Genomic DNA, 18,608 nt, shown 5'->3' with positions numbered 1-18,608 from the left:
CGAGAGTGCATTCCATCAGGTCCAGGAGACTTATCCACCAAACTTCACTTCCCTGACACCCCTGAACGTGCGGTATACTGCAGCCATCTTCCACTGTGAAGACTGATGCAAAATACGCATTCATTTCCTCTGCCATCTCTGCATCTCTTATTACAATATCTCCAGCGTCATTTTGTATTGGTCCTATATCTACCCTTCACTCTCTTTCACCCTTTATACACTTAAAAAAATTCTAGTATCTTCTTTGATATTAGTTGCCAGCTTCCTTTCATAATTCATCTTTTCCTTACTAATGACCTTCTTAGTTTCCTTCTGCAAGGTTTTAAAAGCTTCCCAAACCTTTATCTTCCCACTAGCTCCGGCTTCCTTGTATGCCTTCTCATTTGCTTTTACTTTGGCTCTGACTTCACTTGTCAGCCATGGTGGTGTTCTTCTTCACTTTGAAAATTTCCTGTTATTTGGAATATATCTATCTTGCACTTCCCTCATTTTTTCACAGCAACTCCAGCTATTGCTGCTCTGCTGTTCTTCCTGCAAAAGTCCCTTTCCAGTCAACTTTGGCCAGTTCCCCTCTCATGCCATTGTAATTTCCTTTATTCCACTGAAATACTAGCACATTGGATTTTACTTTTTCCCTCTCAAATTTCAATGTGAACTCGATCGTATTGTGATCAGTGTTCCCCCAGGGTTCCTTAACCTTAAGCTTCTTATCACCTCTGGATCATTGCACAGCACCCAATCCAGCACAGCTGATCCCCTCGTGGGCTCAGCAACAAGATGTTCTAAAAAGCTTAGACATTCTACAAATTCTCTCTCTTGAGGTCCAGCACTGATCTGGTTTTCCCAATCTGTTTTCACATTAAAGTCCCCAACGATTACCATGAGATTGCCTTTCTGATACGCCTTTTCTATCTCCTACTGTAATTTGTAATCCACATCCTGGCTGCTGTTTGGATGCCTGTATACAACTGTCATTAGGGTCCTTTGATTTTTGCCATTTCTTAACTCAACTCATAGAGACTCTTCCCGTCCTATATCATCTCTTTCTAATGATTTAATATTATTTCTTGTATACAGAGCCATACCACTCCCTCTGCCTACTAACCTATCTTTCCAAAACATCGTATCTCCTTGGACATTCAGCTCCCAATGGCAGCCATCCTTTAGCCAAGTTTCAGAGATGGCCATAATGTCATATTTGCCAATCCATAGCTGAATTTAAAGATTGTCCATTTTATTCATTATGCTGCATGCATTCAAATATAACACTTCCAGTCCAGTATTTGCTGCTTTCTGTTTTAACTGCACCATGCCTCTATTGCCCTGTAACTCATGCCACTGGCTGTGATTAAGCCTGAACTCCTGCCTGTTCTTTCTATAATCTCTGTTGCATGCTATCTTTAATTTATTTCTGTTTTCCCCTTCCTCAATCCTATCACTTCGTGCACCCTGTCATGTTGTGTTCTACAGAAATTCTACCACTCCACAATCTCAGATGAATTAACAGGCATGAATGATTTTGATAGAGTGCCAGATGTAACGTTCACCTGAAATATCACCTGTCAGGAGCTGCATGACCTTCATGCCGGTCTATCATTCATTACACAATCACATCTTGGATTGTGGTTTGAACTCAGAACAGGAGACTGTGCTAACTGAGCCTGGTTACATGGCAGTCAGTAGAACTATTATTCCATATAAATTCCCGGCATCGCATCATTCTCTGAGCCTTGACTCACTTGGCCATGGCAATGAAGAGGAATTCTCAACTCTTCATTCTTTTACTTCTAGATCACCTCAGAAAAATGAGCCTCAAAATAAGATTCAGAATATGTGAGCAATAAAGATTTTTGTTAGGAATTAACTGTTGGATCAAGGGATTACAGTATATAAAAAATGTTAAAATCATCACATGAAGCTCAGAAATATTTTTGGCAATATTATTATTCGTGTGTTTACATTCATTTACATTCATCTGAGTCAATAACCATATAAGCTAAATCTGGTTAAGAAAGCAGAAAGCTAGTTAGGGCCATTCAAATTGTTACCCTACTTTAGTGACAGGCACACTGCTATTCATCTGATTTGTCTTGCAGGTAAGTATAGAACCCAGTAAGTTACCATTGATTGTACAGTATCCATTCACATGTGATGGAGAAGTAATCATGGAGTGAGTGGGTCAGATTCAAAGGAGGAAAAGGGTAAGATATGAATGCTACTTGGAGACAGCAGACTTAAACAGGAAACGTGAACAAAGGATGGCTACATATTAATAAACAAATGTAAAATGTTAACTTGGAACTGATAGATGGTGACAAATAGCTTGGTTGACTGAATGGTTGGTGACTATCGTTTTCATCCAAGTCTGGAGTTGCCTGCCATCCAAGCATGCAATTCATCTGGGTGAATTTTGTTTGTGTTCACCCAGGTCGCTAGATGAAATTGTACCTGGTGGAGAGGTGTTCTGGGAGGGACAAACTGGTACACCACAATAGAATTATGACTTCAGCCATCTAATTACAGAACTGCAGCAAAAGATGGACAAGTTTTTATCTCAGACCAGCTAAGCTGAAGACGATGCATTGTGGTGAGTGCTAACAGGAAAAGTAATGGAATTAATTATACAAAGAGACAATTTGATATCTTCATTTGTCTAGAAAAAGCAAACAAAATTAGTTTATATGTGATCTTTCCTGACCTCGGGATACCTCAAACTGTCTTGCATCAAATTAGCTACTTTTAAAGTGATTAAAACAATTGTAGTTATTGTTGGTCTCTCCTAAAACATGATAAAGTTTGACATTGGAAATCTTTCATAGTCATGTGAAAAAGGTCAAATAATCCGTCTTTGTGGCAGACTGAACGATAACGATTTTTTTTCTTAAGTTCACTGTTTTTCTTTAAAATGAGGCTGTGTATTCACTGTTTAAGTCACTGGAAAAAGCAGGCTTAATGTTTCCTCTGAAAGGAAGTGTAACATTACTTCAATATTACCACAACTGAACAATCTCCAGATTGTGTTGAAGGACTTAAAATAAAAGGTTATTCATCTTTCTGCTAGTTTAATAAATGCATATACTACTATTACTAACGTGCTCTTGACTAACCAACATTTAGAATATTGGAAACAGTATGTAGAAGATGTTAATTAACAGCTTCATTGGTGCAGACCATTTTAACTCTTTTCTAGAGATTCTTATGTCAACAACAACAGATGAAGATTTGCCTAATATAGTTTAACTACTGACTTCAAACTGAAGATGGTGGCCACTTAATAGACTTGCTGACAAGACCATTCATTAGTTGTATCCATGTTGCTTATGCTCTATGAGTAATGCAGATTCAATGTTAAATTATGAAGTGGAGTTGGACAACTTTACAGAGAATGCTTTAGCAAAATAGGTGACTACTTGTCAAATTCTATTTCCAGAAGTGGCATCACACGTTTCCTTTAAGCAAAAAGGTGAATTCAAAATAACTATGTAGAAAAAAAAATTTTAGTCGACTATAATTAACATAACTTTATAGATTTTCTGGAATTTTCACATTATTGATACTGATATACTGAAGCTTCTGATACACTTTAGGCCATGTTTCAGGAAATCCCTTGTCTACATCATGTGTGGAAAATCCTGGCAATTCTGGTAAATGTTTCTCACCCTCTGCATGCCACCTTGGCTGAACAGAGGAGCACTTTTAGTAATAGACTAAGACAACTGCACTGCTCCAAAGAGCGCTATATGAGGTCATTCTTACCCTCAGCCATTAGGCTCTATAGTGAGTCAACCTATAGCCGGGGAAGTGATGGCCCCTCCTGTCAGACTCTCTGTGGTGAACTACATATACCTGTCTGGACACCCCCCCCCCCCCCCCCCCCCAGCTGACTGCTCCTGTGGCTCCTCCCACAGACCCCTGTATAAAGGCGATTGGAGACACTGCTCCTTCCTCAGTCTCCAGGCTGTTGTGTGGTGGTTGCTTGCTGCTTGTGCTTTCTTCCAGCCAATAAAATTGATGCACCATCAATAACTCTTGGAGACGTGACTTAAGGTAGGCTTTTATTGGCTGGAAGAAAGCACAAGCAGCAAGCGACCACCACACAACACTCTCCTTTATTCTTTGTTACTTATCTTCTAATATTTGTATACCTATACATTTGTAATGCTACTGTGACACTGTAATTTCCTTTGGGATCAATGAAATATCTATCTACCTATCTATTAGTTATGTACTCAGTAATATTGTTCTATAATCATTATGTTTACTTAGTGGATCAGATAACTTAGTTTATTTGCTGCTTTTACTCATTAAAGGAAGGTGAATCTGCCCTTTAACCTGACACACAACTTGCTACATTTGGAATCTTGCCACTCCCTGAGGAAAACTAGAAGAGATCATCTCTTGCTGCAGAGACTTACAGTTGATAAATATTGAAGTGATGAAGAAAGAACTTGGGATTCCTGAATCTGATACTGAGGTGAACTCTTTAGTACACCAAAAATTGCTAGGCCTTGAGCATTGAACTCCTATGTCCAGTATTTACATTGTTTTATCAGCAAGAATATGCAATATTTGGTAAATTATTGATGGCTGCTTTCCTTTGTTTGTTATTGTAAGATGTTCATCAGTGTTTTACATTTTGTTTATATATGAACAGAATTTCAAAGTTTATGCTTGTATCAGTAAGGTAACCTTTAAACTTGTTTATTCTGTTCTATGGTTAGATTTATGATATTTTATAGTTATTGGTTAAGATGGATGACATATTTAAACTGTCAGATCAAAAATAAAATTCTCCCCAGAACATAACATGATTAATGTATTGAGTCCGTTTTTTATTGCAATCCTGGAACACAGTAAATAAAAGGTTATTTTTTATCATTCTCGAGGCAAGAACTCAAAATTTCCTACACACTAAGAAATGAGTCTACCAGATTAAACCTGTATAAAATTATTTCATTTCATACTTAGATAAAGGATGAATCATAAGACAGATTATGTCTTAACCACAAAACAGAAACATAGCTGCCGATTCATAACCAAATGTTACTAATTATAGCTATCACTGTGTCCTAGTTCCCAATGACAATTTATTTTGCAAGGTGGCTACCTAGCTGATAATATATGGTACTAACATCTGATACAAGGCACCAGGAGAAGTGGTGATAGAGATGATAAATATGGTAGGAGGTGGTTCACATAATGTCTGTCATGGCAGGAGCCAATGACATGCATTCAGGCAATAAGGCCATGAGAAGTAATTGTGGGCCTACCTAGTATCTGGTCTAGGAGCTTCTAAACTGAGGAGGCTGGTGGATTCTCTGCTTCTGAACATTCTCCATGACTCAGAAGCAATGGGCTTTTTGAAGGCAAACAGGAAAGCAGACAGCAAGTGAGTGCTGCCTAATACATAGAATATAAATAACAAGGGCTGCAAATATTCAGAAAATCAGTCTACTTTCTGTTGAGAGAGAAGAAAGTATTGATTGGTAGCAGGCAGCGAGTGGGAATAAAAGGATCCTTTTCTGGTTGGCAGCCAGTGACTAGTGGTGTTCTGCAGGAATCAGTGTTGGGACTACTTTTTTTATGCTGTATATTAATGATTTAGATAATGGAAGAAATAGCTTTGTTGCCAAGTTTGCAGATAATACAAAGATTGGTGGAGGGGCAGGTATTGTTGAGGAGACAGATAGGATGCAGAAGGACTTAGACAAATTAGGAGAATGGGCAAGAAAGTGGCAAATGAAATAAAATGTTGGAAAATGCATGGGCATGCATTTTGGTAGTAGAAATAAATGTCCAGAATAGTTTCTAAACTGGGAGAATATCCAGGGATCTGAGATGCAGAGGGACTTGGGGGTCCTTGTGCAGAACATCCTAAAGGTTGACTTGCATGTCGAGTCGGTGGTGAGGAAGGCAAATGCCATGTTAGTATTCATTTCAAGAGGTCTAGAATACAAGAGCAAGGATGTGATGTTGAGGCTTTATAAAGCACTGGTGAGGCCTCACCTTGAGTATTGTGATCAGTTTTGGCCCCTCATCTTACAAAAGATGTGTTGGCATTGGAGAGGGTCCAGAGGAGGTTCACAAGGATGATTCCGGGAATGAAAGGGTTATCATACGAGGTATGTTTGATTGCTCTTGGTCTGTACTCGTTGGAATTCAGAAGGATGAGGGGGGATGTCACTGAAACTTTTCAAATGCTAAAAGGCCTAGACAGAGTAGATGTGGAAGGGATGTTTCCCATGGTGGGAGAGTCTAGGACAAGAGGGCACAGCCTCAGGATAGAGGGGCACCCTTTCAAAACAGAGATGCGGAGAAATTTCTTTAGCCAAAGGGTGGTGAATTTGTGGAATTTGTTGCCAGGTGCAGCTGTGGAGGCCAGGTCGTTGGGTGTATATAAGGCAGAAATTGATAGATTCTTGATTAGGCATGGCATCAAAGGTTATGGGAAGAAGGCCGGGAACTGGGGTTAAGGATGAGATAGAAAAAAAGGATCAGCCATGATTAAGTGGCAGAGCAGACTCGATGGGCTATATGGCCTAATTCTGCTCCTATGTCTTATGGCCTTATGGTCTAAAACAAAGTAGACAAGAGCTCCTCTGAACTGTGATCATTGTGGTCCCTCAGTGATTTTAGATGTTGAATGATAGAACATTAAATACTGACGTTAAGAAAGTGTCATAGATGTCTACTTCTCAATGTAACTTTCAGATATGTGTTCTCAAGCCATTTGCCCTTCCTGATGGTAGAGACTGCATCAAAAGCAGATACTGTCTAAGTAACCTTGTGTTGCTGTAGTTCTGTGCATGTTTTAGTTACACTTTCTTTCTGAAGGAATACACGGCATAAATGGTTATTGGCAAATGTATGAATTATTTAAACAAGGTGGCTGGCTTTGTGCATATTGTTCAAATTTCTTCACACATTTCCGATCATTCTTTCAGGTACCTGAGCCCAAAACTCTGGAATTTCATTCCTAAACCTTTTGCCTCCTGTTATTTTTTAAAAGCAGTTTGAGCAAAGTTTTGTTCAGCTGTCCTCAGTGCTACCTTAATGCAAACTGTTTTTATATGGTTCTCCATTGTGCTGACAATAGAAAATTATTATTAGAAATTTTACAGCATGTAAAGAGGCATTTCTGCCTTCTGAAGCCATGCTAACTTTATGCAAAGCAACTAACATACATTTTAAGTTCAAATTCAGCTTATTGTCATTCAACTGTACAGATGTATACAGCCAAACTAAATAACATCCCCCAGAACAAGTGCACAACTGAGCACATATAACCCATACACATAACACATCAATTAATATTGCTGCAAATAAATTAATAGATAATGAGGTGCATCTCTAATACAAGTTAAAAAGTAAAGAGTTTAACGTTACTGTCACTTCATGCATGATGAGCCTGCATGATGAGATTCATATGTGCTAGCAGGGAGTTCAGCAGTCTTATGGCCTGGGGGAAGAAGCTATTTCCCCTGATGGTGCAGTGGGAGGGGGGATGTCAAAGAGATTGTTAGATGGATGTGAGTGATCACTGATAATGCTAAGGGCGCTGCATAAATATCTGTAATTAAGCCCCCTTTTGAATTCCACATATGACTCTCTTCCATTACCCCTCCCATCCTTCCCCCACTCTTAAGAAAAAAAGTATATTCTAACCACCCACTATGTAAAAAACCAGCTTTTCTTTATTTTGTCAGTCACTTCCATTCTATTTCCCTTCACTTTTGACCCTTTGGTAATGGGAACAGTTTTTCTCCATGTACTTGGTTCCTACATGGTTTTAAATATTTCTATCAAACTCCTCTGTTCCAAAGTGAATAACAGCAGCTTTTAAAAAATAACAGAAGTGGTGTTTCTTCTTCCTAAAATTGATCCTCTTTGCACTTTCTATAAGGCCTTCATGTTCTTCTTAAAGTGTAGTATCCAGCAATGATATTAATTTCTTGTCAAATTAGTTTTTCTTATGATTAAATCAGTGCCCATTTAGTCTATGTTTTTATAAATAAAGCACAAGATTCCTTCTGCTTTTTAAATGGCTTCTCATCCTGTCATAGGCACTTTCAATAATTTATATACTGTATACATATGCCTCAGCCCTCGATTTCTTTTACCCCTTATAGAGAAGTGCCCTCTATTTACACAATCTCTCCTCATTCTTAGTACCAAATGTGAAATGATGTATTTTCAGTTGTACTGACATTCAACAGTTGGTATAATTTATTTTGTTAGTCTGTTAGAGGAAAAAAAAAGATGAAATGACCACATAGATCCCTGGCTAAGCTACTGCCACACTGCATAAAATAATACAGATATTTAATCAGGATATGTAGATATTCTTAAGTCTGATCTACTGCAGCTGCTTCGTGAGAAAAGATCCCATAAATGGGGATTGCAAAGGCTTTGTGTAAGGTCAAGTTTTCTTTGCAAATGCATCTTATATACAACATATTTGTGCACAGTGTGCAGCCACTGCATAGATATTAGTGTTAAATCCAATGAAGTCAGAAGAAATACAGTGTATAATTTATTCAGATCATTATGTGGCTTTTCTGCTTGACTATAATCATTTTTTTGTTTCTGTCAGTGCTCATTGCAGGGCATATCTGAATGTTTATTACGCTGAATTCCCTTTAAAAAAACAATGAGTTCATAAACTTGCAATAATTGAATGGGGTTTAGGAAAGTAAAATAGTGCAGTTTCAATTATGTCAGACCTTTCTTATTCTACATTCTGTCTGCCCCACCTTAACATGTTAGCTACCAAAAGGCATGACAGAAGTGTGAATTGACTAAAACCCCAGTTAACTATCAATACTGATGTGTAGATAGCAGTGATGATATTTTCCATAGCATTTAAAAGATAAAAAAAAAAAATTCTTATGTTTACTTTCTTATCTGCATTGGGCTTTACAATATTAGACTAAGTGAAATTCTCTCATCTCACTTACTTAACTGGCACAGTTGCAAACGGACTTGAGTAACTTAACCTGTATTATTATCGCAACCATAATATTTCCATAACTTAATGAGAAAAATACCTACTTTTATCCAACTTCTTCATAACAGAGATAAAGCTGAGAATTTGCCAGAATTATAGTACTTGATCTGGAAATTCTATAAGGTCGTGTAAAGGTGCAGTAAAGTTGCACAGGGTCAGTTTGTGTGAACAGGTAGCAGCAACCAAATGTTGTGTTTTAACTAGCCTCTGCTCTCTGAAGAAGTCTTGCTTCATAGTGGGCTGTCGCTGACATTTGCAAGAATGTAAGAGGAATTTTGTTGTCAAAATGTGTATTACGCTGCATTTGACTTTCCAATACGATGTAAGTGCAGCATATCCACAGGGGATTCAGTCTGAATGCTCAGAATTGATCGTCTTAATATAAAGGACACATTAAAATTCCAATAATCTGGTATGCTCGGGACTTTGTTGTGTCAGACTAGATTTTCTGGAATATTATGTATTATGCCTATTAATACTTAAACACATTTTTTCATTCACTTTCGCTATCATACTCAAATACGTCTAAAATTATTCCGTTCAGAAGCATTCAGCGAACTTAAACAAGAGCTGATAAATGGATGATTATTTTCTAGTACATAAGTACGAAGTAATGACCATGTACATTAGTAGATAGTATAACCATCAACTTTTGATATTTAACAGAATCATTAGCAGGTTTCTCTTCATCAATTCAGAATTGGTATATATTGATATACTGTATATTGGTCTATTCCACAATTTCCAGGGCACACCATTTAGCATGACGCTTAGGCAAACCATTCACATAAATAAGGTATTCATGGGAGCAGGTCAGAAGCCAAGTATTCAAAAGCAAATGACTCACTTCCTGAGAAACTGATGCCTATCCACTATCATCTAGGAGCATTTTCATCAGGGGTTCCCAACTTGAGGTCTATGGGCCCTTTGGTTAATGTTAGGGGTTCATGGCATAAAAAAAGGTTGGGAACTCCTGAACATCCACTGTGATGAAGGGCTTTGAGAGGTTGGCGATGTAACATATCAATTCTTCCTCGAAAATCAACTTGGATCCACTCCAGTTTCCTACTAAAAACAACAGGGCAACAGCAGATGTCATTTCATTGGCTCTTCCCTCGACCCTAGAACATCTGGAGAGTGAAGATGCATACATCAGGATGCTCTTTATTGACTACAGTTCAGCATTTAAGACTATCATTTGCTCAAAACTAATCAATAAGTTTCAAGACCTAGCTCTCAATACCTCGTTCTGCAACTGAATCCTCGATTTCCTCACTTGCAGACCCCAGTCAGTTTGGATGGGCAACAACATCTCCTCTACAATCTGCACCAGCACAGGTGCACTACAAAGGATGTGTGCTTAATCCCCTGCTCTATTCAGTTTACACTTATGACCGTAGGCTAAGCACATCCCTAAAGCCATATCTAAGTTTGTTGATGACACCACTGTCATTAGCCCAATCAAAAGTAGTGACAAATTAGAATGTTGGAGGGAGATTGAAAATCTGTCTGAGTGGTTCCACAATAACAACTTGTCATTCAATCCCAACAATACCTAGGAGCTGATTATTGCTTTTAGGAGGAGGAGACCAGAGGTCAGTGAGGCAGTCTTCATTGGCGGATCAGAGGGGGAGAGGTTCAGCAATTTTAAAGTCCTGGGTGTTATCATTTTAAAGGATGTGTTCTGGGTCCAGCACATAAGTGCCATTGTGAAGAAAGAATGGCAGTTCCTCTACTTTCTTAGAAGTTTGCAAAGATTAGGCATGTTATCCAAAACTTTGACAAACTTCTATAGATGTGAGATGAAGAGTATGTTGACTGGTTGCATCATGGCTTAGTATGGAAACACCAATGCCCTTGAAGGGAAATACCTGTAAAAAGTAGAGGATATAGCCCAATCCATCAAAGGTAAAGCCCTCCCTACTATTCAGCACATCTACACATAGTGCCACCACAGGAAAGGAGCATCCATCATCAAAGACCCTCTCGCACCATCCATGCCATGCTCTCTTCTCGCTGCTGCCATCAGGAAGAAGGTATAGGAACCATAGGACCCACATCAATAGGTTCAGGATCAGTTATTACCACCCCTCTCCCACCCCAGCTATCAGGCTCTTGAACCAGAGGGATAGTTTCACTCTTCTTCACTCGTCCCATCACTGAACTGTTCCGACAGCCTATAGACTCACTTTCAATGATCCTTCATCTCATGTTCTTGATATTTAATGTATTTTTTAATTATCATTAGGATTATTTCTTTTTTTCTTTTTTGTACTTGCATAGTCTGTTGTCTGTTGCAGATTGTTTGTTGGTCTGTCATGTTGCGTGCAGCCTTTCATTGATTCTATCATGTTTCTTAAATGTGTTTGCCCATAAGAAAATGGACCACATGTTTGTATATGGTGACATATATATAATTTGAACTTTGTTTTTTGAACTTTGAACAAGGCACAAGTTTGGAGTACAATGGAAAACTCATTGCTTGCATGTGTGCAGTTTCAACAGAGCTCAAGAAGTAATCAGTCTGATTAGTACTCTATCACTATTCTAAACACTGACTCCTTTCACTAAGTATCCATCAAAGCTGCAGTGCACATCATCTATAAAATACATTGCAGTTACTCCCTAAACTACCAAAGCATTTTCCAACCATTAACACTATCACCTGTAGGCATTGTTCCACATTACACTCCATTCTAGCTTACAAAATATACTGTAATGCTGGGTCTAATATTCACTATTCAAAAGCATCACGGATGCATCTTCAGCAAGACATTGGCTGGTCTACCATTTTCTTCTCAAGTGCATTTAGATACAGGGAATAAATAATAGTCTTGCCAGAGATTTCCACATTCTATAAAATGTAATAAATAAGAAAATTCAGGAAATTGATGTTTTATATCCCTCTCTTTTCCTTTCGTACTCTAGTCCTAATGTAATCATGAACTGAATTCTTATTAATTTACTACTGCAGCCTTAATTAAAAATGTTCTCAATAATTTTATTCCATATATTTAAATAATGGAACAAGACCCTCTCTAAATAAACTCCAAGCTTCATGTCCAACAAAAAACAGCAGCATAAAAAGAACAATGACAATTTGGTCCGATTTGAAGATCCTTTTAATTCTAATATCTTTCCTAACTTTGGTGCAATACATATGGAAATCCTCGAATAAGCCGTAGTGACATTTACTTCTCTCACTCTAAGCAGGGATTCCCAACCTGGGGTCCACTGACCCTTCAGTTAATGGTAGAGGTACATGACATTAAAGACATTGGGAACCCCTGCTCTAATGTATGGACTTCTGCTGAAGTTGTAGCAAACACATTCTCACTTCAAATGTCAATAACCTACAGCAAATTGTCCCTGTAAAATGACAAAGTGTTACAGTACACTAAAGGATGGAACTTTCATGTTCATGTTCATGATCAAAATAAGTTTATTTCTCTTTTATTTTATCAGATATAAAATTACTTTGAAGATCCTGGGAACTTTAGCAAGAACATTTGATCTTTAACTCTCAATTTTAATAGCTATTGGAACGATGGAAAGATATGAATCAGGTTTTCACTGTTAACCACAGTGGCTTCATGTGCTGCAACTGTAGTTAGAAACGTAATGAAATTTCAAATTACTGGGCATACCTCCAATAATAACATAGGCAGAACAACATGGTTAATATAGACATTTTGGATGGTTGGCTTGGAATTTCATCAACCAAAATATTTCATATTCAAATCTACTTCTTACTTCAGTAAGAACTTGTGTCGCATTTGTGAATTAACATATTTTGGGCTTTTCCACAGTTTTTAAATGCTCATTCACCACAATCAATATTCAGTGTGAAAAAGAGTTTCAGAGATGTATGGGATCTCTTAGAGTGAACATTAATCAGAATCAGGTTTATTATCACTGGCATGTGACGTGAAATTTGTTAACTTAGCAGCAGTGATTCAATGCAATACATAATCTAGCAGAGAGAGAGAAAAAATAATAAATAAAATAAAACATAACAAATAAACAAGTAAATCAATTATGTATATTGAATAGATTATTAAAAATATGTGCAAAACAGAAATACTGTATATTAAAAAAGTGAGGTAGTGTCCAAAACTTCAAAGTCCATTTAAGAATCAGATGGCAGAGGGGAACAAGCTGTTCCTGAATCGCAGAGTGTGTGCCTTCAGGCTTCTTTATCTCCTTCCTGATGGTAACAATGAGAAACGGGCATTCCCTGGGTGCTGGAGGTCTTTAATAATGGACGCTGCTTTTCTGAGACACCGCTTCCTAAAGATGTCCTGGGTACTTTGTAGGCTAGTGCCAAGATGGAGATGACTAGAGTTACAACCTTCTGCAGCTTCTTTCGGTACTGTGCAGTAGCCCCTCCATACCAGACAGTGATGCAGCCTGTCGGAATGCTCTCCATGGTACAACTATAGAAGTTTTTGAGCGTATTTGTTGACATGCCAAATCGCTTCAAACTCCTAATTAAGTATAGCCGCTGTCTTGCCTTCTTTATGGCCACATCAAAATTTTGGGACCAGGTTAGATCCTCAGAGATCTTGACATCCAGGAACTGGAAGCTGCTCACTCTCTCCACTTCTGATCCCTCTTTGAGGATTGGTATGTGTTCCTTCGTCTTACCTTTCTTGAAGTCCACAATCAGCTCTTTTGTCTTACTGACGTTGAGTGCCAGGTTGTTGCTGCAGCACCATTCCACTAGTTGTCACATGTCTCTTTTTCTCTTAAAAAATATAAATATGAGCAGGAAACTTTTACTTTAATTTTGCTTCTTATTTTTTTAAAGGAAAAGGCCAGGCTGTTTGTTGAGACCTTCTGATTTGAACCTGCAATGTTTGGATTCAACAGTTAGAAGGCCAACTTTAAAATATCATTAACAAATGAAAAGATTAGGAAAATCTCTATAGATATTAACTCAATATAAATATGCTAGGACCTGCTAGTTAATGAATAAAATAAAGCTTAAAGGTTTTCAAAAAACAATGAACCACTATTAAATGACAGAGGAAGAATCAAAAATGGGAAATGCTGGGGGTGATCCTCCATCATTTGAAATCACTGGCACTCTGCTCATGGGCCATATTATTTTTCTCATTATAACATGGGAGTAGTCTTCTGGTCAGAGCTAGTTCCCAACATTTTCCAGCATTAGGGATTTCAGTGCAGGGGTTCTCACCAAGCAGACAGCCAGCTGCACACACAAATGAACTTAACTGGTGGACAAAGCCAAGTTATTGAATGTTTGTGAGTCTTGCTGGCATTGTCACAATGCATGCTAACTATATCAGAGCCAAGTGCGGAGAAAGACGTACTCCGATGTAGATTTAGCAATGATAGTATATTCATAATAATTCCAAAAGAATATTGGTGGCTTGGCCGAGTGATACTGCGAGAAGTAATGTTCCCAAAACTAGCACCCCATGATTAGTGCTAAATTGGCATCTGCTTAACTAACATAATATTCAAGATTCAAGTACATTTATTATCAAAGAATATATAACTTATACAATCTTGAGATTTGCTTGCTCACTGGTAGACACAAAGCAAGAAACCTGAAAGAACCTAATTTGAAGAAACAAAAGAATAAGAATAAAAATAAAAGACCAACACTCGATTTGCAAGAGAAAGAAAAATATACAAGCCGTGCAAACAATTGAAGTGAACAACAGCGTTGTTTGGTAGCGCCATCTTAGCTGGAAGCTACCTTCAGTAAAGATGGTACTATTGAACATGTGTGACAGCTTCCTGGTAGTCAAAGAGGTAAGAAATCTGACTAAATACATCACTAATACAAGTAATACACTATCCCCAAGCCTATCAAAATAAACTTAGGTTACTTAGGCTGATAATACAGAATCTGAGGCCACAAACCAGGCACGCCCAGGATCCTCTTCAGTTTGCATATAAGGAGAAGGTAGGAGTGGAGGATGCTATCACGTATTTGCTGCACAAATCACTCTCTCACCTAGAGGGGGTCAGTTGTGCTGTGAGGATTATATTCCTTGACTTCTCTAGTGCCTTTAACACCATCCAGCCCAAGATCTTAAGGCACAAACTAACGGAGATGGGAGTAGACTCTCACATGGTGGATTGGATAGTGGACTACTTGACAGATAGACCTCAGTATGTGCAGTTGGGAGACTGTAGGTCTGACACGGTGGTCAGCAGCACAGGGGCGCCGCAGGGAACCGTACTCTCTCCGGTCCTGTTCACCCTGTACACATCAGACTTCCAATATAACTCAGAGTCCTGCCATGTGCAGAAGTTCGCTGATGACACGGCCATAGTGGGGTGTGTCAGGAATGGACAGGAGGAGGAGTATAGGAAACTGATACAGGACTTTGTGATATGGTGCAACTCAAACTACCTGCGTCTCAATATCACCAAGACCAAGGAGATGGTGGTGGACTTTAGGAGATCTAGGCCCCATATGGAGCCAGTGATCATTAATGGAGAACATGTGGAGCAGGTTAAGACCTACAAGTATCTGGGAGTACAGTTAGACGAGAAGCTTGACTGGACTGCCAACACAGATGCCTTGTGCAGGAAGGCACAGAGTCGAATGTACTTCCTAAGAAGGTTGGCGTCATTCAATGTCTGCAGTGAGATGCTGAAGATGTTCTATAGGTCAGTTGTGGAGAGCGCCCTCTTCTTTGTGGTGGCGTGTTGGGGAGGAAGCATTAAGAGGAGGGACGCCTCACGTCTTAATAAGCTGGTAAGGAAGGCGGGCTCTGTCGTGGGCAAAGTACTGGAGAGTTTAACATCGGTAGCTGAGCGAAGGGCGCTGAGTAGGCTACGGTCAATTATGGATAACTCTGAACATCCTCTACATAGCACCATCCAGAGACAGAGAAGCAGTTTCAGTGACAGGTTACTATCGATGCAATGCTCCTCAGACAGGATGAAGAGGTCAATACTCCCCAATGCCATTAGGCTTTACAATTCTACCTCCAGGACTTAAGAACTTTTTAAAAGCTATTAATGCTTTTTGAGACGGTGATTTAGATGCATATCATATTTTTTTACTGAGTTAAGTATTGTATGTAATTAGTTTTGCTACAGCAAGTGTATGGGACATTGGAAAAAAAGTTGAATTTCCCCATGGGGATGAATAAAGTATCTATCTATCTATCTATCTATCTATCTATCCACACTACGCCGGATAAATCCATAACCGAAGCTTTTTCTTTTCGTTTTTACCCTCCGTCCACACTAAGACGGCGTTTTCATCCCCCAAAACCGGAGCTTTTCAGAAACGCTTTCCAGGGTGTGTTATTTTTGAAAACAATGCTCGGGCAGATCAGTGTGGACAGCGTAACCGGAGACTTCTGAAATGCTATCAGACGGCAGCGTGCTATTTTATTGTTTTCTTGAATGCAACCTAACAATTTCAGAACAGACAGCAAAGAGACTGAAGCCAGAAGAGTTAGAAATGTACTCACCAAATACTTTGACCCATAACTTACTGAATAAATAAGTATACTGTACTCACTTTGCCCTGTTTTCTGTCCTTGCTTGTATGAAGGTGGTTTACCTATTTATGCAAGTACTTCTCTGACAATAGATGTGTAACAGCCTAATGTAACATTGTATGGAAATACAAGATAACACTGATACAGACATGTTTTATACATTTAACAAGGTGCTTTATTAATGCAACAGAGTTAGTCAGTTTTTCAATGCTCGTCGTCAGCCGGGTCAATCTGTCATTGAACTCCGTCGGTTGCCGCCGTACGCTCCAGTATTTGTTTTTTTTAGTTTTACGTTCTCCTGCACGAGAGCCAACAGCTGTCTGTCGTTTTAAGTTTCTCTGGTCTGTAACTACACAAACGTGCACTTTTATGGCAAGATTCGACACCAAACATGTTGCTTGTTTTCAGTAGATGTGTCCTGCGCATGCGCAGGAGGAGGAGATACGCCAAAATCTCCGTTTCAGTGTGGATAGAAATATTTCCAAAAACGCATAGTGTGGACACCTATTGTTTTTACTCGAAACCGGCATTTTCAAAATTATCCGGTCTAGTGTGGATGTAGCCTTAATAAGCTTAAACAGAAAGCACCAGGAAACTGCATTACAAAGAGCTAGTCACTTGAGAAAAACACAAGGAACTCCAAACAATTAATGACTCTCATTAAATAACAATTACGGTAACCAATTCAGATGCTCTAAAAGCCTCTGGTGCTCCACACAAGCCTAAAGAGATTATTACAGCATCCGCCTCCCTATGTCTGGCACCGGACAGCTCAGGGAGACCTGAAAACTCAAGATCCAGGGACAACTTAAGAGACCTTGGAAACTTGAGAGAAGGCATGTAGAACTTGAGTGGGAAGCATGGAAAACTTGAGAGGGAGGACTGGGAAACTCGAGAGGGACATTGAGAGAGAGATTTCTGAAAAAAAACTTGAGAGGAAGTGACTTGGGAATCTCAAGAGAGTCTTGGGAACCTGGAGAGACTGAGAGGCCAGGGAGCATCGAGCAAGACCAGGGAACTGTGAGCAGGCCTGGAAACATCAAGGGAAATCTTGAGTGGGGCCTGGGAACTTCAAGATGCAAGGAGACTTGGAGATCTTGAGAGAGACATGGGAACTTTGAGAGACTGTAAGACAGGAAACCCTGAGACACTGAGTGACCAGGAAACTCCAAGAGACTGAGAAACCAGGGATCCTTGAGGGAAACCTCTAGTGAGACCGGGGAACCCTGAGTGGGGCCTGCGAACCTCAAGAGGAAATTCGAGTGGAACCTGGGAACCTCAAGAAGAAATTCGAGTAGGACCTGGGAACCTCAAGGGGAACCTCTAGTGGGGCCCCAAGAGGGAATCCTGGAATTCCTCAAAACAGAGAGAATGATGAAAAATCCTTGGAAACATCAAAAAGTCCTTGTAAACCTTAAAATCCATTGGAATTCAAGAGTGCCATGGGGGACCTAGAGTGCCATGGGGGACCTGGAGAACTGTGATGACCTTGAAAACTCTAACAACCTTGTGAAACTTGAATGCCTATGCCAGTACACTTAGGCCAGGATGCTTAGACCCAGAAAAAACATTGAGACCCAGAAGATAGAGTCATTGAAAACATGAAACTCAAAAAGTAGGAAGAATCCCAGTCAGATCTTGCTAACAGTGTTTTATTCTTTTTTTTTTCCAGAGCTAATTTGGATATAAAATTCTGTACTCTCAGTTTTACAGATTGACACAGCATAGACAGGCTCTTTTAATCACTAATTCAAGTACATTTCAGGTACTGAGATCTCTGTAGATCTGTTTCATTTGTTGCAAAAAAAAGTTAATTTTTCACAATCTGTACCATGATTTTCATCAATGGTTCAAATTTAAGGTAGCCTACTCTTGATAGGATCACTTTACTTGTGTGTTTGCACACTCCAGCCAGGGATCAGTTTTTGGAGCAGGACTAGTCAGGGTTGCAAACTCAAATTACTGTTTCAGGAGACACTTATGCACTGTAATGTTTGCTACCATTAGCATCACTCATCAGAATAGACAGATGGGAACTATAATTTGTAAAAGGTTAGTTCATGCCACTGCAGTTGTTGGCATATAAGCTTATGTCAATGATTCAT

At 39.1% G+C, this 18,608-nt stretch overlaps 1 protein-coding gene across 4 annotated transcripts in view; it reads left to right on the top strand.

Annotated features, from left to right (window-relative positions):
* The window catches only part of LOC140739601 (histamine H2 receptor-like), a 31,796-nt gene extending 26,985 nt beyond the window's left edge, over window positions 1-4,811 (top strand). For 3 of the 4 annotated variants that reach the window (XM_073068007.1, XM_073068005.1, XM_073068004.1), the window contains exons 3-4: window positions 2,429-2,587; window positions 4,311-4,811. In XM_073068007.1, coding sequence (XP_072924108.1) covers window positions 2,429-2,495 — 67 coding nt within the window. In that variant the 3' untranslated portion in view covers window positions 2,496-2,587; window positions 4,311-4,811. The remainder of the gene's footprint in view (window positions 1-2,428; window positions 2,588-4,310) is intronic. The other variant, XM_073068006.1, reaches the window with a different exon arrangement.
* Window positions 4,812-18,608: the final 13,797 nt, after the last annotated feature.

This window comes from Hemitrygon akajei, chromosome 15 (assembly GCF_048418815.1).
Source record: "Hemitrygon akajei chromosome 15, sHemAka1.3, whole genome shotgun sequence".
Classification (NCBI taxonomy): Eukaryota; Metazoa; Chordata; class Chondrichthyes; order Myliobatiformes; family Dasyatidae; genus Hemitrygon; species Hemitrygon akajei.
This window is presented reverse-complemented; position numbering and strand designations above follow the sequence as displayed.